The 27,140-nt window shown below is 43.3% G+C and overlaps 1 protein-coding gene across 1 annotated transcript in view; it reads left to right on the top strand.

The window, feature by feature from the left end:
• PDE10A (phosphodiesterase 10A) overlaps positions 1-24,401 on the top strand; it is a 226,168-nt gene extending 201,767 nt beyond the window's left edge. Inside the window, exons 22-25 of the mRNA XM_077761207.1 lie at positions 13,778-13,889; positions 16,746-16,826; positions 21,328-21,416; positions 23,843-24,401. Coding sequence (XP_077617333.1) covers positions 13,778-13,889; positions 16,746-16,826; positions 21,328-21,416; positions 23,843-23,960 — 400 coding nt within the window. The 3' untranslated portion in view covers positions 23,961-24,401. The remainder of the gene's footprint in view (positions 1-13,777; positions 13,890-16,745; positions 16,827-21,327; positions 21,417-23,842) is intronic.
• Positions 24,402-27,140: the final 2,739 nt, after the last annotated feature.

Raw genomic sequence — 27,140 nt, 5'->3', positions numbered from 1 at the left:
AATAAAGGAGAAACTATATGATCATTTCAAAAGATGCAGAAAAAGCATTTGACAAAAACCCCTGTTGATGGGAGGAAATACCTAAGCAAACTAGGAACATAAGGGATCTTATTTAATTTCTTAAAGAGCATCTTCGAAAACGCTATAGCCACTATGATGATAGTGATATAGAGGATTTTTCCTCAAGTCTAGAAGCAAATGAAAGATGCCCACCAGGACTTCTAGTGCATTACAGTGAGAAAAGAAATATAAGGCATAAGAGTTGAAAGGAAAAAGTAAATCTGTCCTTATTTGTAAGTCGCATGCCATCGTCTACTAAAAACAAAGTCGTAAGGAATCTCCAAAAAGTCTGCCAGACTTAATAAATGAATTGAGCACATTTACAGGATACACGGTCAATATTTTTAAAAAATTATGTATTTTTATATATGAATCACTATCAATTGGAACTTGAAGCTAATAAAACAATTTTACTTGCTAGGTCATTTTTTTAAAAAAGCATCCTTGAGTAGATTTAACATGCTATATAAATCTCTGTACTAAAAATGCAGAACATTTCTGAGAGAAAGAGCACTATATGAATAGAGTGATAGGTCATGATTACGAATTGCAGAAATCATTATTGCTAAGATATCAATTCTCTGCAAATATTCCTCCAAAAATGCAATCCCAGTTGAAGCCCTAGCAGGCTTTTTTTTGAAACACTGACAAGCTAACCTCACATTTAGATTGAAATACAAAAGATCTAGGAGAGTCAGAACAACTTTGACAAAGCAAAAGCCCAGTTGAAGGACTAAACACTGCCTGATTCCAGGGTTTACTATAAAGTACTAGTAATCAAGACAGTGCCTATTGGTGTTAATGAGTAGACAGATAAATTGGTGGAACAGGTTACAGAAGACACACCCATAGCCTATTGATTTTCAAGGTGTCGATAATTCAATGAAGGAATGGATAGTCTTTTCAACAAATGGCTCTTGAATTACTGAGGTTTCAGTTGGATGATAGACTTGAATGTAAAAGCTAAACTTATAAATTCTCTAGAATAAAACATAGGAGAAAATCTTAATGACCTTGGGTAGGCAGAGAATCCTTAGCACCTAAAAAGCACTAACTTTCATAGATGTTGGTCAAAAGGGTACATGCTTTCAGTTGTAAGATGAATAAGGTCTGGGGATCTAATGTATAGTATGGTGATTCTAGTCAATGATACTGTATTTTTATACTTGCAATTTTGCTGAGAGTAGATCTTAAGCATTCTTCACACACACACACACACACAACTGTATGTGCTGAAGGATGTGTTAGTTATTTTGATTGTAGTAATCATTTCACAATGTATAGGTGTATCAGATCACCATGTTGTACAACCTAAGCATATATACAACTTTTATTTGTCCATCATATCTCAGTGAAGCTGGAAGAAACAAGACAAAAGCACTAATCTTCAAATGATAGATAAGACTTTATCATATTAAGAACTTATAACTTTCACGGGCACCTAGGTGGCTCAGCTGGTTAAGCGTCCAACTTCGGCTCACGTCATGATCTCATGGTTCCTGGGTTCGAGCCCCACGTCGGGCTCTGTGCTGACTGCCAGCTCAGAGCCTGGAGCCTGTTTCAGATTCTGTATCTCCCTCTCTCTCTGACCCTCCCCTGCTCACGCTGTCTCTCCCTCTCTCTCTCTCTCTGTCTCTCAGAAATAAGTAAAACATAAAAAAAAAAAAAACCTTAGTACAGAGATTTATATAGCATGTTAAATCTACTCAAGGATGCTTTTTTAAAAAATGACCTAGCAAGTAAAATTGTTTTATTAGCCTCAATTTCCAATTGATAGTGATTCATATATAAAAATACATAATTTTTTTAAAAATATTGACCATGTATCCTGTAACGTGCTAGATTCATTTTTTCTTTTTTGTAAGTGGATGTTCAGTTGTTCTTGCACCCTTGGTTGAAAAGACTACTTTGTTCCATTGCACTGCTTTTGCCTCTGTCACAGATAATTTGCTACTATATTTATGTGGGTCTGTTTGGGGCTCTCTGCTCTGTCCCATCGATACGTTTGTTTATTCTTTCTCCACTGCCTCACTTTCTTGATTACCGTAGCTTTATAGTAAACATTGAAGTCAGGTAGTGTCCATCCTCCAAATTCGTTCTTCTTCCGTATTGTGTTGACTATTCTGGGTCTTTTGCTTCTCCCTATAAACACATATTTCATTTTGCAGGGGATTCTAATGTAAATAGTAATGTGGTTTTTAATTTTAAATGTCACTTGTTCTTTGCCGGTATATAGGAAATGACTGCCTTTGCTAAGTTAACTTTGTATCCTGTGACTTTCCTGTCATCATTTATTAGTTTCAGAAGTGGTTTTTTGATTCTTTCAAACTTTCTACATTGACAGTCATACCATGTGTGAACAAAAACAGTTTTACTTCTTCTTTTCTAACCAGTATATCATCAATTTCTTTTTCTTGTCTTACTGCATTGGCAAGGACTTCTAGTACAGTACTGAAAAGGAGTAATGAAAGAGAACATTCTTGCCTTGTTCCTGATCTTACTGGGAAAGCTTTGAGTTTCTCACCATTAAGTATGATGTTAGCTATAGGTATTTTGTAGATATTTATCAAGTGAAGAAAATCCTCGCAACCCCCATGCCTAGCTCACGAGTGACTGTTGGATTTTGTCAAATGCTTATACTGCATCTACTGAGAGAATAATCTAATTTTTCGTTTTGTCTGTTGACATGATGGATTACATTAATTGATTTTTGAGTACTGAAGTTGATTTACATATCTGGAATAACTCATACTTGGGCATGGTACATAATTCTTTCTATACAATGTTTTGTTAGATGTGCTAATATTTTATGGAGGATTTTTGCATTTATGCTCACGAGAGTAACATTCTGTAGTTTTCTTGTAATGTCTTTGCACGGTTTTGGGATTAGGCTGTTGCTGGCCTCATGGAATGTGTTAGGACATGTTTCCTCTGCTTCTGTGCTCTGAAAGAGATTATAGAGAATTAGTATAATTTCTTCCTTAATATTTGGTCAGATTCACCATCTGAACCCATCTGGGTCTGGTACTCTCTGTTTTGGAAGGTTTTTAATTATTGATTCAACTTCTTTAATAGATATAGGCCTATTTGGATTATCTATTTCTTCTTGTGTTTGTTTTGACACACTCAGGACATTGGTCCATTTCATCCAAGTTATCAAATCTGTGGGCATAGGATTATTGAGAGTATTCCTTTCATTATTCTTTTAATGTCCATGGAATCTGTAGTGACATTCTGTCTCATTGCTGAGAATAGATACAAATTACTAGTACAAACTACCTCTTTGGTTTTTTGTTGTTGTTGTTTAAGTTAGACTGGCTAGAGAGTATTATTTTTATTGATCTTTTCAGAAACCCAGCTTTTGATTTGGTTGATTTTCTCTATGGATTTCCTGTTTTCAAGTTCATTGATTTCTGCTCTAATTCTCATTATTTATTTTCTTCTGCTTCATTTGGATTTAATTTGCTCTTCTTTTTCTAGTTTCCTGAAGTAGAAGTCAAGATGTTTTTATTTTATATCTTTATTATTTTCTAGTGTGCACATTCAGTGTTATAAATTTCCCTATGAACACTGCTTTCCCCACACCCCAGAAGTTGCGTAAATTGTGTGTTTTCATTTTCACTTAGTCATGACTATTTTAAAATTTTTCTTGACTTCTTCTGTGGTCTGTGTGTTACTGAGAAGTGCTTTATTTAATCTTCGGCTATAGGAGGGATTTTTCCAGCTGTTTTTCTGTCACTGAAAAATCTAACTAGATAACTCGTAAATTCCATCGTTGTCTAAGAGCATGCACTCCATGATTTCTGTTCTTTTAAATTTGTTCAGTGTATTTTGAGGCTTGGAAAATGGTCCATCTTGGTGAATGTTCCATGTGAGCTCAACGAGAATGTGTTTTCTACAGTTGTTAGATAAAGTAGCCTCCAGATGTCAATTATATCCAGCAGTTTGATGAACTTGGTGAATTCGCACATGGTCTCACTGCTTTTCTGTCTGCTGGATCAGCTCATTTCTGATAGAAGAAGGGCGGTAAAGTCTCCAGATATAAGGTTGGATTTATCGATTTCTCCTCGGCAGTTCTATCAACTTTTTTCTTTTTTTAGTTTAACTTTTTTTTCTAGTTAATATACAGCACAATATTAGTTTCAGAAGCAGAATTCAGTAGTTCAGCACTTACTTACAGCACCCAGTGCTCATCACAAGTGTCCTCCTTAATACTCAACCCATTTAGCCCATCTTCTACCCACCTTCATCCATCAACCTTCAGTTTGTTCTCTATTGTTAAGCATCTCTTATGGTTTGTTTCCTTTTCTTCCCTCCCCAGCCTTCCCATATGTTCCTTTGTTCTGTTTCTTAAATTCCCCATATTAGTGAAATCATATGATATTTGTCTTTCTCTGACTGACTTATTTTGCTTAGCATAATGCACTCTAGCTCCTTCCACGTCCTTGCAAGTGACAAGATTTATTTTTTGTTTGTTTGTTCTTTGGTGGCTGAGTAATATTCCATTGCACCCATTGTATGTATACACATCTTCTTTATCCATCCATCAGCCGATGGACATTTGGGCTCTCTCCCTAGATTGGCTATTATCGATAACGCTGCTATAAACATTGGGGTGCATGTACCACTTTGAATCTGTATTTTTGTATCCTTTGGGTAAATACCTGTTAGTGCAATTGCTGGGTCAGAGGGTAATTTTATTTTTAACTTTCTGAGGAACCGTCATACTGTTTTCCAGAGCGGCTACACCGATTTGCATTGCCACTAGCCGTGCACAAGGGCTCTCCTTTCTCTACATCCTTGCAACACCTGTTGTTTCTGGTGGTGTTTATTTTAGCCATTCTGACAGGTGTGAGATGGTATCTCACTGTAGTTTTGATATGTATTTCTCTAATGATGAGTGATGTTAAGCATGTTTTCATGTGTCTGTTAGCAATCTGGGTGTCTTTGGAGAAGCATCCATTCAGTGTCTTCTGCTCATTTCTTAACTGGGTTGTTTGTTTTTGGGTGTTGAGTTTGATAAGTTCTTTACAGGTCTTGGATACTAACCCTTTATCAGATATGTTGTTTGCAAATATCTTCTCCCATTCCGTCATTTGCCTTTTAGTTTTGTAGATCGTTTCCTTCTCTGTGTGAACTGACTCCTTTATTAAAATGTTCCTTTTTATTGCTGATAACCTTCCTTGCTCTGAAATCTGTTCTGTCTGAAATTAATATAGCTGGTTCCATTTTCTTCTGAATAATGTTAACCTAGTATCTTTCTCTCTATGTGTCTTTATATTTAATCTGGGTTTCTTGTAGACAACATATAGTCTGGTTGGGTCTTGGTTTTGGTCTGCTCTGGTGACCTGTTTTAATTGGTATATTTAGACCACTGACATTTAAAGTAACTAGTGATATAGTTGTATTAATATATCTCATCCTTATTACTGATTCCTTCACAGTTGTTCTTTGTTCCTATTTTTGTCTTACACTCTTTTTCCACCTTTTGTAGCTTTAACTGATTATTTTATATGATTCCCTTTTCTCTCCTTTTTTATATCATCTATGTTTTTTTTACCCTTTTTAGTGGTTACAATAGAGTGAAAGATTTTTTTCAGACCTGAATCCCAATAAGAACATGCAGTTTTGCTCAACATATTTAGATGTAAGGAAACCAAGTTCATACCATGATATAGACCATGATACGCTCACTAGAATGGCCACATGAGAAAGACCAACAAGCCCCAGGTGTTGGCAAGGATATGGAGCTGCTAAAATACTAATATACTGCTGGTGGGAGGGGAAAATGTGTGACTGCTCTGGAAAGAACTTTGGAAGTTTGTTATGAAACTCAGCGTATGCTTCTTTGTGATTCCACTCTTAGGTGACTCAAGAGAAATAAAAGTATATTGTTCACACCAAGACTCAGACACAAATGCTTACAGCCACCTTATTCATGATATATCCAAACTGGATGCAACCCACATCTCCAGCAACAGGTGCATGGAGAGCCCGTTTCTGACATTTATACAGTAGAGTACTGTTCAGTCCAGCAATAAAAAGTAATTAGGAACGGCCGATTCATGCAACAACATGAATGAGTCACACAGACATTTTGTTGAGCAAAACAGTGTGTACTATATGAAAACATTTTTATGAAGCTCTAGAATAGGCCAGATGAATTCATGGTCCTAGTGATTGTGGTAGAGCTCAGACCAGCACTTGCAGGGTTGGGGAAAGGGCAGGAGGGGGTTCCCGGTGATGAAGATACTCCTTGTCTTCAGCAGGGAGGTAGTCTGGGATTGTATACATTGTCACAGTCATTAAACTATATTCTATGCATAGAAAAACTATGCATTTCATTCTATATAAATTACACCCAAATTAAAGCATGAAAACAAAAATATACAGTCCAGAAATATGATTATATCATAAGACATGAACCATTTTTGTTTCTAGTGTTTTGTCCTTAAACAAGATGGAGTATGTCAATTCTATCAGTAAGTCTTTAGATGAAATCATTAAAAAAAATAGGGGGCGCCTGGGTGGCTCAGTCACTGAAGCATCCGACTCTTAATGATCTCACAGTCATGAGGCCGAGCTCCACACGCAGAGCCTGCTTGGGATTCTCTCTCCTCTCCTGCCGTCTTCCTGCTCGTGTGTTCTCTTTCTCAAAGCAAATTAAATATATATATAATATATACACACAGAATGGTGGTTAACCAGGCAGATGGGATCAAATCCCATTTCTAAGGGGAACAGGAGCTGATCAGCTCATAGAAGCAGCCCACAGGGTGTGCACAGTGACAAGTACGCTTTCCATCCAGTTTAGAATCGTTAGCGCATGAAATGTTCCCACATTTTATGTGGCTTTGGTAACGTTTCATCGACGGCTTTATGAAGACTCTGTATGGGCGAATGTAAGACATTGTCCAATTGGAGCCCTTCCGTGGTGTCCTTAGAGATGGCAGGCATGGCTTGCGGTCACGGTGGCTTTCGGTGCACGTCCCGCGCTGGCCTTGTGGCTGTCGCAAACCCTTCTTTCCTTGTTTCCTAAAGGCCCCTCTTACTCTTGAGTTCACGCGGATGCCATGTCCCTGTGATTGCATATCTGTTTCACCACCCCTCCGTGTCACAGACATGCCCTTGCCGCCAGCGCTCCCGCCTGGGTCTGGACAGCTGCCTCTCCGGCAGGGGCCGCGGGTGCCCGGTGGATTCCATCTCAGTGGTGGAAATAGCTGAGCTGGGCATCGAGCCGAATGAACTGGTACCATCTCCAAATACTGCTGGTGTTTATATCTCACTCCTCATTCTCTTGCTTGAGCAATTCCTGTTCCAAAGAAACATGAACAACTGCTCCCTGCCCTGATCCCAGCCTTTCTGATGTCATCCAAAGGGCAGGGACCTCCCTTTCCAGATGCTTCTTATTCACGGCGCCCAGGAGTCCTCTGCAAACTCTTTAGAAAGGATGCTTTTCCAAAGCTACGTTTTTCTCTCTTGGTTCCTGTGTGTAGTCTAGAAGCTGGAAATAGATTTTTAAAGAAATTTCATTGTGTGTCTGTTATTTTACTGTTTACCTTTGCTCATCAGCAGACTATCATTTTGATTACGAATTCTTGTTCTCTTTTGGAGAATCTATCTTATACTTTTAACACATTAATTTATCTGACATTGCCAAAATGTTTGTAGTTAAATATATGGTAACATTAGATGGTAAATTTTGAGGCTATCGATTATAATCACTCCACTGGTCAGTTGATGAGCGACAGACAGTGGGCTCTCTATACCCAGAATTAATAGTACAGTATTATTAATAACAAGATGATGTTCATCTGAGGAAATCAGAGGCAGACCTTGGTCAAGAATGAAGTTACCTAACATCTAGAGAAGTGCATCCTTTATTTAAATTAAAAGTCTCTGTCCACCTCGTTCTGCTAGGTATGTTTTATGTTTCATCTGAAGAACTTGAAATGTTCTGAAATTGCTTAAGTTCTCACTTGATTTAAAGTTACACACAGGGGTGCCTAGGTGGCTCCTTCGGTTAAGCGTCCGACTCTTGATTTCGGCTCAAGTCATGATCTCATGGTTCCTGACTTTGAGCCCTACATTGGGCTCCACACTGACAGCCCAGAACCTGCTTGAGATCCTTTCTCCCTCTATCTCTCTGCCTTCCCCACTCTCGTTCTCTCTCTCTCTCTCTCTCTCTCTCTCCCCCCACCAAATAAACTTAAAAAAATAAAAATAAAGTTACACACAGTAGCCCATGTTGCTATGTAAGAGTTCTTAATTCTAGAACTAATACAAGGATTTTGTTAGACAAATAAATTTTAAGTTAGGATGGTTGTTAATAACAGCAAACCCCTCTGGGATACACATTTACTCAAGAATGATTCTCTGTTGACATGCAGTTTTTTCTCAGTGTTTTTATTTTAAAGAAGCAACCTAGGATTCTGTAAAACTAAGAATTGATAACTTAAATTTTTTAATGTTTATTTTTGAGAGAGAGAGAGAGAGCACAAGTGGGGAAGGGGCAGAGAGAGAGAGGGACACAGAATCTGAAGCAGGCTCCAGGCTCCAAGCAGCCAGCACAGAGCCCAATGCAGGGCTTGAACCCATGAATCATGAGATCATGACCTGAGCTGAAGTCATCTGCTCAACTGACTGAGGTGCCCAGACACCTGAAAACTTGAAGTTTATTTTAGTGAGATCGTCACTGCACCAGGTTTACACTTACTTATATCAGAAAGCTATTTGTATTATTTGTGTCACTGAAACATCTTTTCTATGGTTTTGGCTCTCCAGCTGTTCATATTTTTTCAGAGAATCTATAGCATCCTGAGTCTGGTTTACTATTTAATAAATAGCCAAAATGGGCCATATTATTAGAGGAGTACAGTAGTTATTGTAACCATGATTTATCTAAGGTAACTGATAATGTGATTTAAAATTCCTTGTAGATAAGTTTAAAAAACAATAGAGGGGCACCTGGGTGGCTTAGTCGGTTAAGCGTCCGACTTTCGCTTAGGTCATGATCTCGCGGTTCGTGGGTTCGAGCCCCGCATCGGGCTCTGTGCTGACTGCCAGCTCGGAGCCTGGAGCCTGTTTCAGAGTCTGTGTCTCTCTCTCTCTCTGACCCTCCCCTGCTCACGCTGTCTTTCTCTCTCTCCTAGAAATAAATAAAAATACTTTAAAAAAAAAACAATAGAAAGAATCAGTAAAATGATAATTTAAGGGGAAAGTGATTTAACTTAGTCTCTTTTCAAATATGTATGATCTGATTTTAAAATGAAATGGAGAGGGTCTCCTGGGTGGCTCAGTCAGTTAAGCATCTGACTTCAGCTGGGGTCATGATCTCACAGTCCATCAGTTCGAGCCCCGAGTCGGGCTCTGCTGACAGCCTGGAGCCTGGAGCCTGCTTCGGAGTCTGTCTGCCTCTGCTCACACTGCCTGTCCTTCTGTCTCTCTCTATCTCTCTCTCTCTCTCTTTCTCAAAAATAAATAAACATTAAAAAAATAAAAAGCAAATAAGGTGAAATGGAGGAGGTAAAGTGAACTAGAATAATTTCTGAACAAAACATCCACTGTTGCATACCCCAAATGCTTGCTTTTTACTTATTTGACACCATTTTCCCCAACCACTGTCCCACTTACAATTAAGACTCCCTCGTAATAGAAATCTCCGGTCAGCCCTGTGTGTGTGTGCGTGTGTGCGCGCGTGCATTCTAAGATAAGCAGACATGTATTTCTTTGCTTTTCTCTCTTTCGTTTTTCTGTTTTCCCTGGCAGTTTTGTGCTGGGCTGTCCAGACGCTTTAACCTGGGTCCCCTAACAGAAATGGAGTAGATTTTCTTAGATTAGAAGAAAATTTTGGCTTTAAACCCATTTTTCTGTCTCCATGCCATATGGATACGTGAGTGAAGAGGCGTAATTTGATATTTAAGTTGTTTGAGTTTCAGGCATATTTTTCCATGTGAACCACAGCTTTCCGCTGTCCCCTCTGGGGCATTCCTGTCATCGGGGAGCTGCTGTTGGGCTCCCACATCCACCGACCACTTTGTCCTCTAAGGGCCGGGTCGCCCAGCGCCCTGGCCCTCCCTCCAGCTTCTGTCTGGGTTCAGCGACTGGTCCATCGGCAGGATCTCAGGGAGGGGAGGAGAGAGAAGTCGGTGTGTTGTCTGCTCCCCGGCTCCATCCCAGTGCGTCCCTGGCGTCCCAGTGCTTCTGGGGACAGATCAGGCCTTGCTGCCTCTCCTGTCCCTTCCTGCTGTCACCGACCCTCAGCGCCGCTGCACACCTGGCCTCCCTTCCACCTGTCCCTGCCTTTGTGGACATTCCCGCCCGCTGTCCTCCGGTCCCCTTGGGCGTGGGGTCTGTTTCACGTTAGGAGCCTGGCTGATAAGCTTGTATGGAAGTAGGTAAAGTTACTGTGTTTTCAAACTGGGCTACAATTTTTTTTCACTTCTTTCTCTCTTCAAAGGTTAGTAGCTATTTGGGAGTCTGGAATGAGGTCAGAGCCTATAGGGAGCAGTGATGGTGGAGAATTAGTTACTGACCCTTCCATTCTCAGCTTGCTGTGGAAATTGGCCCAGCCATTCAATCTTCTTGAATTCCAGATGCTAACACAAATGCAGAATTATAATAATAATCATATGAGCATTCATTCTTTATATTTCTCCATGTCTCTACCTGAAATCTCTTACAAAGTCAATTCTGGTCCATTTGGTCCAGCCGTGTGTTTCTACTTTTCTCCCAATAGGACATCGTATCCTTGACTGATGAACGTTACAGAGAACAGGGGCCCGGAGGGGGCTGGGGGCAGTACGGGAGAGCTGGGGCTTCCTTTCTGCCCATCTGTCACCCACCGGTGTCCAGTTCTGTGGCCTTCTGATGTGGGGAGAGAATTCTAAGGTAGGGTGGCTCCGAGAAGACAGATGTGCCCCCTGGTGCGAGGGGCTCACTTTCAGGTCAGAATGTCAGCACCCCTGCAGACACCCTGCGTCTTTAGTTACCCTTCCTGGTCTGGGATGGTGCGTGGGGCTGAGGAGAAGGGAGGGGGAGGGGGGGCTCTGTCACCATAACTCCTGCAGACGTTCGCGTACTTCAGCCTGGCTCTGCCTCTGACCTCCGGAGCCCCCTCCTTTCCCTTCCCGGTCTTTACTGCGGCCATCGAATCGCACTGCTGTCATTGGACCCCTGTGTCCTCCGCAGCGGCCCCTCGCACTCTTGCCCTACAGCTGTGCGTGTGATTGTCCACAACGACCTCCCCACAGCGTGGAGCGTGTCACCCTTCTGCTCACAACCTCCACTGTCTGACATCTGACTTGGAATAACAGACTCCCGCCTTGTCTCCAGACGGGGCATCCCCTCGCGTCCGCCAGGCCGGCCTGTCATTCCTCAGACACACCACGCTTGTTCCTGACACATTAGGACTTGAACACAGACTCCTCCCTGTTGGGGCTCTCTCATGGTTTTGCCTCTTAAAGCATCTTTTACAAACTTGTTCAATGCAATATTTGACATTATTTTCTGCTTCTCCCTATTAGAATGTTAGTTCTCTTTGGTTCATTACTAGAATTATGCCTGATATGTAGAGGCATTCAGAATTTGGAAGTAAATGTATTCAAACCCCCTGACACTACTTACCAAGGAATCATCCGTAGCATGGACATTGCGTTAGCCTCATCCCGCATTCAGTGACGAGGTTACGTAAGATCGCACCAACAGCACATTTAACCACGAACTCCGTCCCTTTCACCACTGGTTATTAGAATGCATTATGAACCAGTCATCTGTCCCCGTTAGGCCTGTATCCCATTCATGGAAAGAAATGAAATGATTTCCAATTCACATTAATATTTCCAGATAACCATGACCATCTAACTGATTTGTCACTGAGAGTGAAAAATAAGTAATTTTATTTATTAAAGGCATTTAATTAAATTTTTTTCATCTGTTTATTTATTTATTTATTTACTTGGTTACCAGTAAAATCACTACTCTTAGGTTGTTTTCTCTAAGTTGTTTTGACAGTGACATCTGAATGACAACTGGGTCGTAATCTTTTCAACCCTGAGAGTAGCAACGCCACCCGTGAAATCCTGTCTACGGAGAAAATTGGTTCCTTGTGTTTTACAGTGCCCAGTTCTAGTTCTGTTAACATATCTTGTTTAATAGATTTATGAGACAGAAAATCTTTTTTGAGACGAAGCTTATTAGAATATTTAGGCAAGAGAAGGAAATGTTGAGATATATGTGAGTATAGATAGAATGAGATTGGATTATTTCAATCTTATGAAACAGAATAATTATTTCACATTCTATTTCTGTTTAATGAACTTCCCTGTTGAATAAGCAGATAATAAACTCACTCATTTAGAAGCCCAAATCCAGAAATATTCTTACTTGAAACCACAAATTGATTAGGAAACTAGCTCATCAAGAAAATTTGAACTTTCCTGATCACATTAAGGGGTTTGGGACGTCACATGACATCTGTTTGGGGTCATAGGAAGGATACACAGAAGTCTCATCAATGGTTTTGAAGTTATTCATTCTGCCCCAGGAGAGACGTGTTCTCATGATAAGTAAAGTGGTAGAAGAGATTGTTAATGAGGCAAATGGCCTAAAGGAAGCGGCTGATGGGAAATTAGGGAACGTTGTGAGTGATGGGCATCCCAGATGCGGGTCACAGACATCCAGGAATCGTGTACACGGGCACCACTAGATCAGAGACCCTGCCAATGCAGCAGAGAGGTGTTCGTGCGTGTGCCTGGTGGGGCTGAACTCTGCCCCCGCAGGGGACCGTCTGAGCCACAAGAAGCCAGGCAGCCTTTAGGAGCCATGGATTCCACTGGAATGAGCTGGAAACGGCAACATCTCACCTGCTACACAGTTTTGTGTCTTCACAGTTGGCCTTTTTAAAATTGGGTAATTTGCTTCATAAAAGCTAAAGTCGGCATTTTAAAATTCCTCACTACTTAGCGGTTAGTGCAACCCTCAGTGTAGGCTTCCTTCAGGGTAAACACATGTGTCTGGACCACATCCATTGAGATTCTAGGGCGGACGTCCGCTGGAGGCCTTAAGCAGCGTTGTCTTAATCTTCAAGAGGAAAGATGAAACCAAACTGTATTTAGAAAAGGGAAGTCGGAGAGTGGATGCAAAGCCGCTGGGAAAGAGCTGCTTGCACGCGGGGGTCGGAGCTGCTCCCCAGGCGCCCGGCCCGGACTCGGAGGGGAGGACAGACTTGCGTCACTCCGGCCTGGGCTCCAGCTGCCCACGCCCTGGGGACCTCATTTCCTCTCTTTGCACCTCACGGTTTTCTTAGAGAAACAAAAGGATTGGGGTAGATTTTCTTCTTTAAGGTTTCTCGGCCCCGTACATTTCCAACACTCCGTGGGAGGGAGACTCCGGCCCACAGCTGTACAAGCACAGCAGAGGGCTTGGGACGTGCAGCCATGTGCCCACGTCGTTTCTGATTTCAGCCGCAGCACCGAGGCAGCTGGACACGTGCCGAGCCCTTCCTGGGCCAGTGACAGAGGTGACCCATGTCCTTCCAGTTTGGCCAACTCTGCTCTTTAATTCCACTTAAGTCCCCGCCCCTGGTTTTGCACCTTCAGCCCCTCCTCGTCCTGTCGTAAAGCAGTGCCTACTCTAAGCCTTTTATTCCTGAGGTCGAGGGGTCTTTCTTGCCTGTATTGCAAAAGCCACGCTGACCTGTTTTCTGTTCTTCTTCTAGAGACCGTGTCATTGGTTTGATGATGACTGCCTGTGATCTTTGTTCCGTAACGAAACTGTGGCCAGTTACAAAATTGACGGCAAATGATATATATGCAGAGTTCTGGGCTGAGGTATGTTTTCGATTTTTACGTGAACGTGGAAATGAGAACAAATTGGCTGAGAACGTAAATGTGCGGGTACTTAAGTAACAGTATCTTAGGGGCTCAGGGTGCCAGTTCCTTCAGAAAACGATTGTCAATCGCATGCGGTAGAGGAATTAGCATTTCTACGCAGATAATAAAGACATTTGCGCAGACGTACAGCCCATGGTGTTGTGAGTCCCTCCGTGTCACCTGTTGTGTGTGTCTGCAGCTAGAAATTTGGGAGATAACGTACCACAGACAGTGTGAGAATCTGTGAATATACCAGAGGGTTAATTCAGCTGCAAATGACGAGTTCTTCAGAACATGTGGGATTTTAACTCATAAAACTGCTGATATGGGAAACAACCGTGGAAATTACTTTAATGAATACCTTTTCTTGACTGAATTATCTAAATTATCAGAAATGTGTGTTTTATTTCTCAATTTCTTTCAGAACTTTCCAGAGCTAAGTAGAATATTCTCTTGTTCAAATGAATCCACAAATAGCTAGGCCCCTGCATATTCATAGATTGGGGGTGGGGGTGAAACAAAATCTTTGCGTACCTCATTTGGTTTAAAGACATAAAATTAAATTTGGAGGGTGAAGAGTTTGGTAGTTGCTGATTCAAACCATCAGCCTCACCCGTATTAAAGAATGGATGTAAAGAGCAAAAACCAGAAAATCATTCCATTGAAAGTTTAGAGACGATTGATAACATTAACTTGTTTTCACGATGGCAAAGAGAAGAATCTTCGTTGGGTGAGGACCACAGACCTTGAACTGATTCTACTCGTATTATTTCCCTGGAATGCCTTCCTTGTTGTGTGTACATACTCTTGCATGGTGTTTTTTCCCCTTATTTTATAACATATATCCCAAAGCCTCATTACTACCAGGCTCAATCAGGAAGGTTGTCTTAGATGTGCACGTCTACACTGTAACCGCTGACTTTATTCTCAGCCCACTTAGTTTGCTTGTGTGTCTAAGAGTAGTACCGTGGGGCACGTTCTATGAATAGCACCCGAGGAAGCTGGTCTGAAGCTAGCTTATTGCTTTGCAGATAATTTTATTTAACTGCTATAATCCACACTTTAGTAACTATGTTTGTATTCTGACATGTGGATGAATGTGTGACGGATGACGTAGATTCTTCCCCTCTCTATTCTGCACTGATTAAACAGTCCACAAAGATTGACTAAGCTCCCAGGGTGCTCAGGGAGGCCGTCTTCAAGGACCTCGTAGTCCGTGGGAGGAAGCTGCTGTCGTCCCTGCGTCTTGCCCGCTGACCTCCCAGGGGTTCGCTAGGTCCGCTCTGCCCAGCACCCACCGTGCCCCCTGCCCCACCCCCACTCCAGGACTCCGCCTCCCCGTGCCCACATCACTGCAGCGTTCTAACCGGGGTCCTTGCCTTGTTGCTGCTCTTTGAGGTCCTGCTGCTTGAGGTGAGAATCCTGCTTTCGTACTTGGGGACGAAGCCTCAGGCCAGCTTCCCCGCCTGTCTCTGTGCCTCAGTGGCCACATCTGCAGGCTGGGGATGACTCGTGGCCATGTTAGCGCCATTCCCAGTCTGTCCCTGCATGCCGCCGTGATAAAGGCCGACGTCATGAACTCGATCTGCACAGCCCACTGCCCCCCAGGCTACTCCACGTCTCAGCCCGTCTGGGTTCCCTGACCCGAGTCCCTCTGGGCACCGCCCTGCCGCCTGCAGCCTTCCTGGGCAGGCCTCGCCCTAGCGCATTCCTGTGGTGTCCACCCCACAGCCCTCGGTCTTCCTGCTCAGCACATGTCCTGATCTGGGAGCACAGTACACAGTCAGGTCATTGTTCCGTCAAGGTCTGTTCACTTACGGGACTCGTAATATCCTTGAGCAAGGGCCCCGGCTGGCGTCACCCGCTCACGAGGGAAAAGGAAAAACTTCAAGAGCCTTTGACGTTAACATTTAAAGTGATAACACTAGAGCCAGAGCTGTGTTCCAGAGCCTTCATGTCCTTAGAACAACTTCCTTCATCCCACACCCAGAATTCTTAGCATTGTAGTTGTTTGTTTCCAGACCCTACCTTTAGCAAATCTAGGATGTTCTCAGTTCTGTGCCTCTGACATCTAAAAATAAGCGTGACTGTCAAGTAATTAAAATCAGAGAATAATTAAGACATGTGAGGGATAGTGGGAAGTACAGAAAAGATTGGGATATAGTAAGAAAGATTTTAACAATCTTTAACAAATAACTAAAAAGAGGAAGATGATTTTTAAAATCTATAAAATGGGGACAATAAGTTTTAACTCCTAGTATTTCCTGAAGAATAAATGAAATAATATCCACAAGGTACTTATCCCAGAGGCTGCAACACAGTAGATCTTTAACATAAACATCTGTGATTATAGCCTTATGGTGCTTACAGCCAGTTACGCCAGGTCTCTCATAACCGGTTTTAGCAGGCTCGTGTTGATTCTTGATATACAACATTTCTCGCTAAAGCCTCACTGCTCCTCTCCAGAGCCTCGCTTCACCCAGTTCGACGTGCACGAAAACTCACTCGAAACGTAAGTGGGGGAAAGGCGGCGAGGTGTTCCGTTCCCCTCGCTGCTCCTCCCTGGTTCCTGTGCTCCTCCCGTTAGAACCTGCACCAACTTCCCCACAGCAGAACCAGGAGAGGGGGCATCGGAGTAAAAGCCAGACGACACGTTAAGTTTCTTAATTAATTAAGTTTGACATTTACATGGATCGGTAGCCAGAGCCGTTATGCATTTTGAGGAAAATTAATGGATAAAGGGAGCAACTCGTTAATATCAAAACTTTGAGGCTGTTGATAAGCTGAGAAGTCTTGGCTTTGTGTCTGTCGCAGGGTGACGAGATGAAGAAGCTGGGAATCCAGCCCATCCCCATGATGGACAGAGACAAGAAGGACGAGGTCCCCCAGGGCCAGGTATGGGTCCCCCTGCGGGGGCAGACGGTGGGAGGCGCTCAGGAGGCCGTCCGTGCACAGAAAGGATGCCCCGTCCTGTGGAGCCTGTGCCCGGAAGTCTTCTCCCCTCGAGTGGGGTTTGGGGACAGCGAGACCCAGATTAGGAAATTCTAGTTGATTTCGGGAATCCACAACTGCCCTTGCCTTCAGTTCTTTCTACAGATGTAAGCGCAGGTATCGGTGACTTGAAACAGAAGGGTGGATGAATTTGGACTGTTAGCATGTTTAACAAGCAGAAAGCCTTTTGTCATTGTGTGAAGCTAGCTTTTAGAGAGTAGCGTTACAGATTTTGATCAGGTCCACGTTTCCTAACACGGAATGTACCGCATTCTGGTACGTTTTGAGTTTTCTCTTACCGTCCGTTGACATTAATTATTATTTTTTCAGGTCTTACCACATAGTTTATGTCAGTTTTGCAATGTTTTGACAGCTCGGTGCCTTGTCAGCTCTACACGTGAGCAGGCATGGTGCAGCGTTCTTCTCAGCCTACAGTCTTTCAAAACTGCCAGGCTTCCAACACCGTCAGGAGGAAGTTAGTTATGGACAAAAAGTTATAATACTTAGTTTAGAAAACATTTGGGGTTTTTTTAGTTTTTTTTAATAGTTTATTTCTGAGACAGAGAGAGACAGAGCATGAGCAGGGGAAGGCCAGAGAGAGAGAGGGAGACACAGAATCCAAAACAGGCTCCAGGCTCTGAGCTGTCAGCACAGAGCCCGACACGGGGCTTGAACCCACGAACCGCGAGATCATGACCTGAGCCGAAGTCGGATACTCAACCGACTGAGTCCCCCAGGCGCCCCTAGAAAACATTTGAGAAAATGCACAGGATGACGGTTTTGGACAAGTTCTAAAGTTTTCCTACTTAAAGCTGGTTAACTATTAATACAACAGTTCAGGCGAGTCCACAGTCTTTCTAGGAAGTCAGCGCAGAGAAGGTCTCTGGTGTTCTCCTCCTCACTGCCCGCGTCCGTGGGGTGCTCGCGTCCTTCGCCAGCATTGCAGATGGGGTTCCTGTTGTTCTTCCTTACTGAACACGCACCTATGGGCCTGTCTCGTGTGCATTTTGCAGTTTAGTGTCTTTTGAATATTGTTTATGGAGCTTTCCCACGTCGGGCCCTGTCTGCCCTCTCCGGCCTCTGCTCACTCTGTCCCACCCACCGTGTGATTATCTAAGCATTTGCCTCTGTTTTCTCTCCTCACCCTTTGTTTCATTGCTTCATGTTTGACTTGTTAATTCCTTTAATTTTACCTCGCTACAATGGCTTAAGATAGGGATCTAACAAAATTCTTTTTTTCCAATTTTTGTTTAAATTCTAGTTAGTTAACATACAGGGCGATATTGGTTTCAGGAGTAGAACCCAGGGATCCATCACTGACATACGACACCCAGTGCCCATCGCAATAAGTGCCCTCCTTAATGCCCATCCCCCATCTAGCCCACCCCCCACCACCCCCTGTCCCTCAGCCCTCAGTGCTCTCTCTGTCATTAAGAGTCTCTCATTGTTTGTTTCCCTCTCATCTCTTTTTTCCTCTTCCCCCATGTTCATCTGTTTTGTTTCTCACATTCCACATATGAGTGAAATCTTGTGACATTTGTCTCTCTCTGACTTATTTTGCTTAGCGTAATACATTCCAGCTCTATCCATGTCATTGCAAATGGCAAGATTTCATTCTTTTTGATGATTGAGTAGTATTCCATTGTGTATAGAAACCACATCTTCTTTATTCATTCATCAGTCGATGGACATTTGGGCTCTTCCCATAAGTGGGTTGTTGTTCATAGTGCTGCTATAAACATTGGGTGCATGGGCCCCTTCATAGTAGTTTTGTATCAATGATGTGTCTGAGACAGGGCTAGTATACAAAATCTATATAAAAAACTTACCAAACTCAGCACCCCCCAAAAAAGAAATAATCCAGTGAAGAAATAGGCAGAAGACATGAATAGACACTTTTCCAAAGAAGACATGCAGGTGGCCAAGAGACACATGAAACGATGCTCAGCATCCCTCCTGATCAGGGAAATGCAGATCAAAACCACACTGAGATACCACCTCACACCTGTCAGAGTGGCTAAAATGAACAACACAGGAATCAGCAGGTGTTGGTGAGGTTGTGGAGAAAGAGGAGCCCTCACGCACTGTTGCTGGGAATGCACACTGGTGCAGCCGCTCTGGAAAACAGTGTGGAGGCTCCTCAGAAAGTTAAAGGGGTGCGTGGGGGGCTCAGTCGGTTAAACATCCCAACTCTTGATTTCGGCTCAGGTCATGGTCTCACAGCTTATGAGATCGAGGCATCTGACTCTGCTCTGACCACACCAGAGCCTGCCTGGGATTCACTCTCCCCCTCTCTCTGCCCCTCCCCTACTGGTGCTCTCTCTCCGTCTCTAAGTAGATAAACATTTAAAAAAATTTTAAGTTAAAAATAGAACTACCCTATGATCTAGCAGTTGCACTAGTAGGTGTCTTCCTAACGAAGTTCTGCTTTCGGGAGTGTTAAGCTTTCGTCCCAGCAGAATGCCCAGGATGGCTGGAAGTGGCGCCGGAGAATGGGCCTCCATCCCCACACCATTCAGTAAGACAAGAGTTTGGCTTTTTGCCAAAATTGCAGAATCCATTTACAGTATGAGAGAGTGTTAAATAAAATATTTCTGTGAATAGCTAATATTTTACCAACTGTGTTGCTTCTGAATTGGGATTAACATTAAATTATTCTTTGCCGTAATAATAAAATACTCTGCTTTCCCATATTTCTTTCTCAAGATCTTCTGTTCCAGGACAGCTGCTTAAAATATTAAAATAAGAGGGGCTCCTGGGTGGCTCAGTCGGTTAAGCATCTGACTTTAGCTCAGGTCTTGATCTCACAGTTTGTGGGTTCGAGCCCCACATCAGGCTCTGTGCTGATGGCTCAGAGCCTGTTTCAGATTCTGTTTCTCCCTCTCTCTCTGCCCCTTCCCCACTCATTCTCTGTCTCTCAAAACTGAATAAATGCTAAAAAAAATTTTTTTTAAACATATTAAAATAAGAAACGCCCCTGGGTGAGTTACAGAGTTAAGGACAGAAACACAAAGGCATTTGTCTAGTAAGGTTCTGGTGAGGTGGACCTCCCCCCACAGGAGACAGACAGTAAGCACCTCCAAGAGTCTGTTCGTCTGTACCTGGGCTGCATCTCGCTGAAGTTCAGTGGGTTTTTTTTTTTGAGGAATTTGGTAAGCCCTGGTTTGGGGGGGTCACCTCACCCAAAGAGCCAGTCATATCTTGTCCACATTGTCAGCCACTTGGCAGTGATTTGTAACAGTGTTCTCTGCTAACATTGTAGCGGGTCTTTTTCATCCGCCCTTCAGTAGGCCAGTCTGGGATAGCAGCGTTTATTCCTCCTGTGCCCTGAAATTCCTAAGAAAATGTCCTTTAATATATTTTTTAAAGTGCTGGAGATCAAAACTTGTGAAATCTGGTGTATTAAAATAACTTTAACCTGGAACACCTGGGTGGCTCAGACAGTTAAGCATCGGAGTCTTGATTTGGGCCCAGGTCACAATCTCACAGTTCATGAGATCCACTGACAGCGGGGAACCTGCTTGGGATTCTGCCCCCCACTCGCTCTGCCCCTCCCTGGCTTGCTCTCTCTCTCTCTTTATCTCTCAAAAATAAAGATAAAAAAAAAAAAGAACTGTAACCTGAGAAGAACTGTGATACAGTCAGTGAGATTGGTTGTAGGTCAAAAATAGGGAAGGAGGGAGATGAAGAAGGTCTCAGGAAACCACACAAGGCACCAACAGCCAAGGGTAACAAACCCACAAAATACCCGGTGCTGAATCCCAAATATTAAGTTGGAGAAGAGGCCGCCATGTAGAAGAAGAGCATGTTTGACTCTGAATTGCCTGTGGTAGAAAAGTAACGTTTTGGGGCGCCTGGGTGGCTCAGTCAGTTAAGCATCTGACTTCAGCTCAGGTCATGATCTCATGGTTCATGGGTTCCAGCCCTGCGTCGGGCTCTGTGCTGACAGCTCAGAGCCTGGAGCCTNTCTCTCTCTGTCTCTCTCTCTCTCTCCCCCTCCCTCTCTCTCTCTCCCTCCCTCTCTCTCTCTTCCTCCCTCTCTCCCTCTCTCCCTCTCAAAAATAAACATTCAGAAGAAAAAAATAAAAAAAAAGAAAACCTTGAGCAGCAACAAGAACGAACTTGAATGATAACTTGACCGATCCGTAAATGGAGCCTCACTGGATGTTGTACTTGGGTTTCAGATTAACCATTCTTTATGTGCGTTATTGCAAAAAATACTTTAAGACGTTTTGAATGCCCCCTACTACAGTGTTTGTCCAGTCCAGATATCACAGAGCGGCACTAGAAAGTTGAGTCCATAGTTAGGCTTGAGGAGTAGAAGCTTCAGTTGAGAAGCAGCATCTACAAGAATGGCTAACGTGCAGTTTTGTGTCTTCTTGCCCGTGGCTCCGCACCTGGCCAGCTGGGTTTCTACAACGCCGTGGCCATTCCCTGCTACACCACCCTCACCCAGATCTTCCCGCCCACCGAGCCCCTCCTGAAGGCGTGCAGGTACGTCCCACCGCTTCAGTTGGGAGGGTCAGTCTAATAAGTGACTAAGACTCCGTATGGGATTTTCTGCCCATCGACCTGTGTTGTGTCTTCTCGACGGTTTACAATAAATGTAATTTTACAGGCCGTGTGTTTGCCCAGGTAACAAGTACACGTTAAGAATATTCATAAAATCACTCAACCACCACCAAGGAGCAAGAAGGTGTTTGGTTTTGGATTTGGTTTGTTGTGACCCAGGGATCCGTGCCCAGTGTGGTTTTGAAAAGACAGGGCCGTAGGGTGTGTTCAAGGCTGCTGGTGGGGAGGAGCTCAGCCTCAGCCACAGTTTATTGTGGAAACGAGGAGCGGAAAATAGCACGGGATCTCCTTTCTCCGGGAGTTCTGTCTTCTTCCTGAAAGAGCTGGCAGGCATCTGTCATCCCTCCTAACTTCAGACTTCTCTGAGCCCCTTCATCATTGCTTTTGAGGAATGAGCTCAGCTAAGTACATTGCGATTTTTGTAAGATTGTCATTTTACTTTGAGAAGAAGCCCCCTCCGGGGAAGGCAAGGGGCTACGGGGTGAGATTCTCCAGGTAATTCGGCGTCCAGCTGATCTTTCCAACAACCTANTAGGATACGCCCACCTTCTGCTGTTGAAACTCGTTTCATGAACTAATTACTTTAAGGAAAACAAAAGTACAAAAGTAGGAAGATGGGGGAAAAAAAGATCCTGCTTTTTTACCTGTGTAAGTGATGGTTTCTCTTTCTTCTCGGCTCCTGGGAGGGTCAACGTGAAACATCCCAGCCTATTTTGTTGAACCATCGCTGACCTTAAGCAGCAGTTAATTAAAGTATTATCTTATTACGTAAGGACTAAGCCCTGTGGACAATAAGGAGTTGGAGCTAGGACTCATTCCTGATGGAATCAGTTGGAAAATCAGTGCCCCACCAAAGAAAAATGGGCGTCTCAATAAAAATCCAGGCTATTAAAAAAAAATCCTAGGCAATAGTCAAGTCTTTTCCTATATGAAAGTTCACTGTATTTTATGTGAAATATTTAGAACCAACAGAATGACTACCTGGTATTATATTGTCATCATCAAGCACTAGAATTCATCTGTCTCAGCAACTTTGATACATTCTTGCTTCATTTTAATTGACTGAACCACATAATCTGTTAAAGGCCATTTTAGTCTTATTAACACTTAAAAACTTCATCACCTATCATTGGTGTCTGAGGAAAGAGAGCAAAATTAGTAGATGTCTTTTTTCCAATATATCAAAAATATCCCTTTAGGTTCTGGATAGTTTAGGACAATATGGCACAAAAGCTAAAATGTGACATTTTTCAGGTTACATTTTAGAGCTTTTGTCCAGACGTGTCTTCTCATGCGTGTGACTTGTACGAATTTTGTGTCTGCGGTTGACTCTGTGTCAGGAAGCGAGACGCAAGGTGGGACACGTTGCTGAGACCTCTTCCTGGTGAACCGGAGGAGGCAAACTGTCGGTCCTGCGGGGGCAGGGGTCACACTGCCCAGGGAGGTTGAGTGACCACACCTGCAGCATTTGAACCGCAGGTGTGGANAGGGGGGGGGGGGGGGGGGGGGGGGCAGGTGCCTAGGCACCTGACATCAGAGGTTTCCAGAACACAAAGATGGCGTTAGTGCATCAAGGAAATTTGCAGCTTCTGCGTCACGTGTGACTTACGGTGGATTTTTATATGTGACACAGTGTTCAAAACAAGACTGCTCCCCAGTTTCGGGTATGATGTGACGGGGAGCCCAGGCAGCGCCCTGCTGCCACCCGCAGAGCGCACTCCTGGCTGCTGGTGCTGTGACCAGACATTCTGGCTGCTGGAATTTCCCTTTCTACTTATCTCTCTGCTCCTGGGTCGTACACCCTACAGCGTGCACCCCTTTCTAAGTCAGCCTTTATTAATTTTTTTAATGTTTATTTATTTAGAGAGAGAAAATTGGGAGGGACAGAGACAGGGAGGGAGGATCCCAAGCAGACTCCACATGGTCAGCACAGAGCCCGACCCGGGGCTTGAACTCAAAAACCGTGAGATCACCACCTGAGCTGAAACCAAGAGTTGGATGCTTGACCAACTGAGCCCCCCAGGCGCCTCTCAAGTCAGCCTTTCTCACTGATTGAGAGATAAGTCCTGAGCTGTGTTCGCTTTTGCCCTTGTCTGGAGCCAGTGGGAATAGGTGTCCCCAGGCCTTGGTGGCTTGAGGCTCTACGGAGGAAATCAAGGTGCAGGGCCACGTCGGGGAGACAGGCTGGGGCCCTGCGTGGCCACAGCAAGAGAGTCACCATCAGAGTTAGGAGGGCACCAGAAAGCCATCTTGCCCAGTTACGCCTCCGGCTGGTGTGGTTAAATTTTGATACCGAGTCCAGAAATCCTTTTTGAAGTATCCCCTGTCCCCGCATCTTTTATCTGTAGGAATAACCTGAGCCAGTGGGAGAAGGTGATCCGAGGGGAGGAGAGTGCCGTGTGGATCTCATCCCAGCCGGGGGCCCATGCGCCGTCCGACAAGCCACTGGCAAAGACAGACGACTGACCGCTGCTCGACCAGCTGCCCCACCGAAGACGCCCGTCTTGCTTCTCTGACTTTTCTTCCTTTTATTTTCGTGGGAGGAAACCTACACCTGGTAACTCGGCTGCAAGCCTCTTCGAGAAGCTTCCATCAGGAAACACAGCAAGCGGATGGCTCCCCGCCAGGCTCGTCTGTAACGCTTCGTGGACGACAATCGGCCAGGACCACCCCGTGACCAGAGCAGCTGGCCACGCGCGACCCCACGTGACCTGTGACCAGGCCTTCTCTAATGGGCTCATACTGCTGAGGCCTTAATGGAAAAGGACAACAGTTATTCAGAAGGGGGTACTTTTCCGCTGTATCTTCCTAGGGAGGGGTGAACGTGGTACTATTATGATATTGTACTTTGGCTTTAACACCCATGTTGCTTTGATGTTGTTGGTTATAAATAGGAATTTTTACATATTACTCTCGTGAATGTTCGTGTGTGACCTACTCGTGATTAGCGTGAAGTGTAGCAGACCGCCTCAGGACAAGTATCCTTGAGGTGACGGCGTAAGAAGTGCAATCAGTGGTGGAGTGTAGTCACATGCTTGTTTCAGGACCTCGAGAATTGAAAGTTTAGGGGGACGGAAGTGTGCTCTGTACGTTTATACGAAAGGGCTTCGGTGAGTGGGTTGCACACTGAAGGAGGCAGACTTTCCATTGTCCTGAGAAGGGAAGAAGGCGTACACCGTAATAAATCTCAGAACGCCAAGTATCCATCTAAAAACTGGCAAAGAATATTTTTTAAGTTTTTTGTGCCCTCGTAGGCAAATTTTCTAAGCCCTTCACATAAAGAACAAAAGAGAAGCAAGACATGAATTCTTCTTAACAGACAGGTCTTATGGGATGTAAAATGTGAATTTTAATAATGATTTCTTTATATTTTCACTTGGTGTCGTTGCAGACTTTTAGACTCACACTCAAAATGAGAGGTTTACGGATTATTTAATTAAAATACCATACGTTTCTCTCAAAATCAAATTAAACCATAAAATTTCAGTCGTGTGTAATTTTTACTTTGATCTGCTGCCCACCTCCTGTGCTTCCCCCTTTCATGCTCCTCAGTCCCACTTCCCAAGCCCTCCATCCGTGACGGGGAAGTCAAACGCAGTCTGAATGCTTCGGGGCTTTACCTCCGTTCTCTTGCCTCTGCTCAAGGTCAAGTAACCAGATAGCAACCTGTGGTCTGGAGAGTTTCTTCTGTATAATTTTGGGTGGACTATTAGTACTCTAGAATGCAAACATTTTAAAGAATACACAAGAGTCTGGGCCCCTTCGTACAGGGATTAGAAGCCAGTCACTTCAGGCGCACATTAATGCTGTAAAGATTTGTAGCTCAATGCAATGGCAAGGTCACCTCCAAAGCTGTGGTCAGCCCTGACCTGAAGGAATTAGAGTCTGAAGACGTGGTAGGCTGACTCATAATACATAGTCCATCCACTATTCATGTGGCAGGAAGCTGGAATATTACCTTTAATGAAATAAATTTTTTAAATATTCTTTTACATATTCAATAGTGTACACATCGTTATCCATATGGCTTTTGCAAAAAAAAAAATCAGATGTTTCTACAACATGATTTGTGTTGTAGAAGAGTTAGTTATATATAAACACGTTCTTACTTTAAAATTAACACTATGTGTTCAATTTCCCTGTGGGCTTTTGAAAGTTACTATCTTCCCTACATGGAACTCCACTTGCTATTGAATTCTACAGTCTGAGGTAAAATGACATAGTTGACGAGAGAAATAGCCCTGTAGCTAGACACACACACACACACACACACACACACACACACACGTAGATAGTTATACACGCATGTATGAAAGGACATATGTATCAGAGGGAGAGGTGCAAAAACATCTATAAGAAGTGAACACGGGCCCCATTCTTCAAAACCTGATGTGTGTGTGTTGCAAAATGCATATTGTTTGATAAGGAGCTGCTGACTAGAAAATGTCCCTTTTCATGTTAGTGCATTTATAAAATTGAATTCTAAAGTGTTGCACGTTTTTCCACACCCACATTTATGAAACTGCACCCACCAAATTGAACCTCGATCACAAAAATTAGTATAGTAACCTTTTAACTCGAAGCCTGAAATTCAGGGGGTTAGGAAGTACCATTTAAGATTGTTTACTTAAAAGGATCTTAAAAGAATGCGTGAATTTTGCTTTTTGATAATAGAAAACAGTCATGAGGGGAAGGAATCCTCTGGCTATTTTTGCATGTTAAGATTGCTATTCTAAGATTATTGCAGAAAATTCTCTTATTCTGGCATAGCCAGGTGGATTATGTGATGTGATGTGTACTTTGAACAGTTTTCCAAAAAAATATACATGGATCTCTTGGTTTGTTGATTTCTCCTAAGGTATCATCCTAATCAAAGTTTGAACAAAGGACTATATTCTAACATAAACTATTAATATTCCTTAGGACTACTTAGGAATCATAGATTTACCTAAAATGGGCCCAAGATGCAGTGATATTTAGTCAATGATCTGCTTTGGAAAACAATGTACTTAGGAGTGTTTTTATATGTTGGCAGATATACTTAGCAGACAAACTTTTGAGTTCTGTTCTCATCTTTCTCCCAGATCTTTTCTTCAAAGGGCAGATGGTTTTGATTACCAGAAGTTTTGACAAGTTTCTCATTAAGGTGGTATTTCATGTTGGACCAAAATTTCCCTCCATATAAATTTGGTAACCAGCTGGGAGTATATGGAGAATGTTCGATTCGTGGAAATTGTTACCGGTCGTGCTAATTTATACTAGACACAGCTTCATTGTCAAATGCAATTCGTACATTATCTTCCCAGAGATACTGAATATATTTTTGAACTAGAAGTGTTCTTGGCAATGCATGCCAACAACATGAAATATTGAACTTAGGCCATGGAATAAAATTCTAAAAATTGTAAGCATCTGATTAATAGTTGACTTTGGTTTAATTAATTAGAAAAATTTATTAGACATAATGGATGTGGAAAGTAAGTCTCAAAAATGGCCCTTTTACTACTGGGCAGGGTCACGGTCCACTTCCCAGGTCTCATCACTCTATTAGGCTTGTCGGGGTCACCGAGACGAGGCGAACATGAACTACTCGGCACAGCCATCCTCATTCTGGACCCTTCCCTCACTGGGAAAGCGTCTGTGCAA

The sequence above is a fragment of the Crocuta crocuta genome, unplaced genomic scaffold (assembly GCF_008692635.1).
Source record: "Crocuta crocuta isolate KB4526 unplaced genomic scaffold, BGI_CrCroc_1.0 scaffold455, whole genome shotgun sequence".
Lineage (NCBI taxonomy): Eukaryota > Metazoa > Chordata > Mammalia > Carnivora > Hyaenidae > Crocuta > Crocuta crocuta.
Note: the sequence above shows the minus strand (reverse complement) of the source record. Positions and strands in the feature narration are given on the sequence as shown.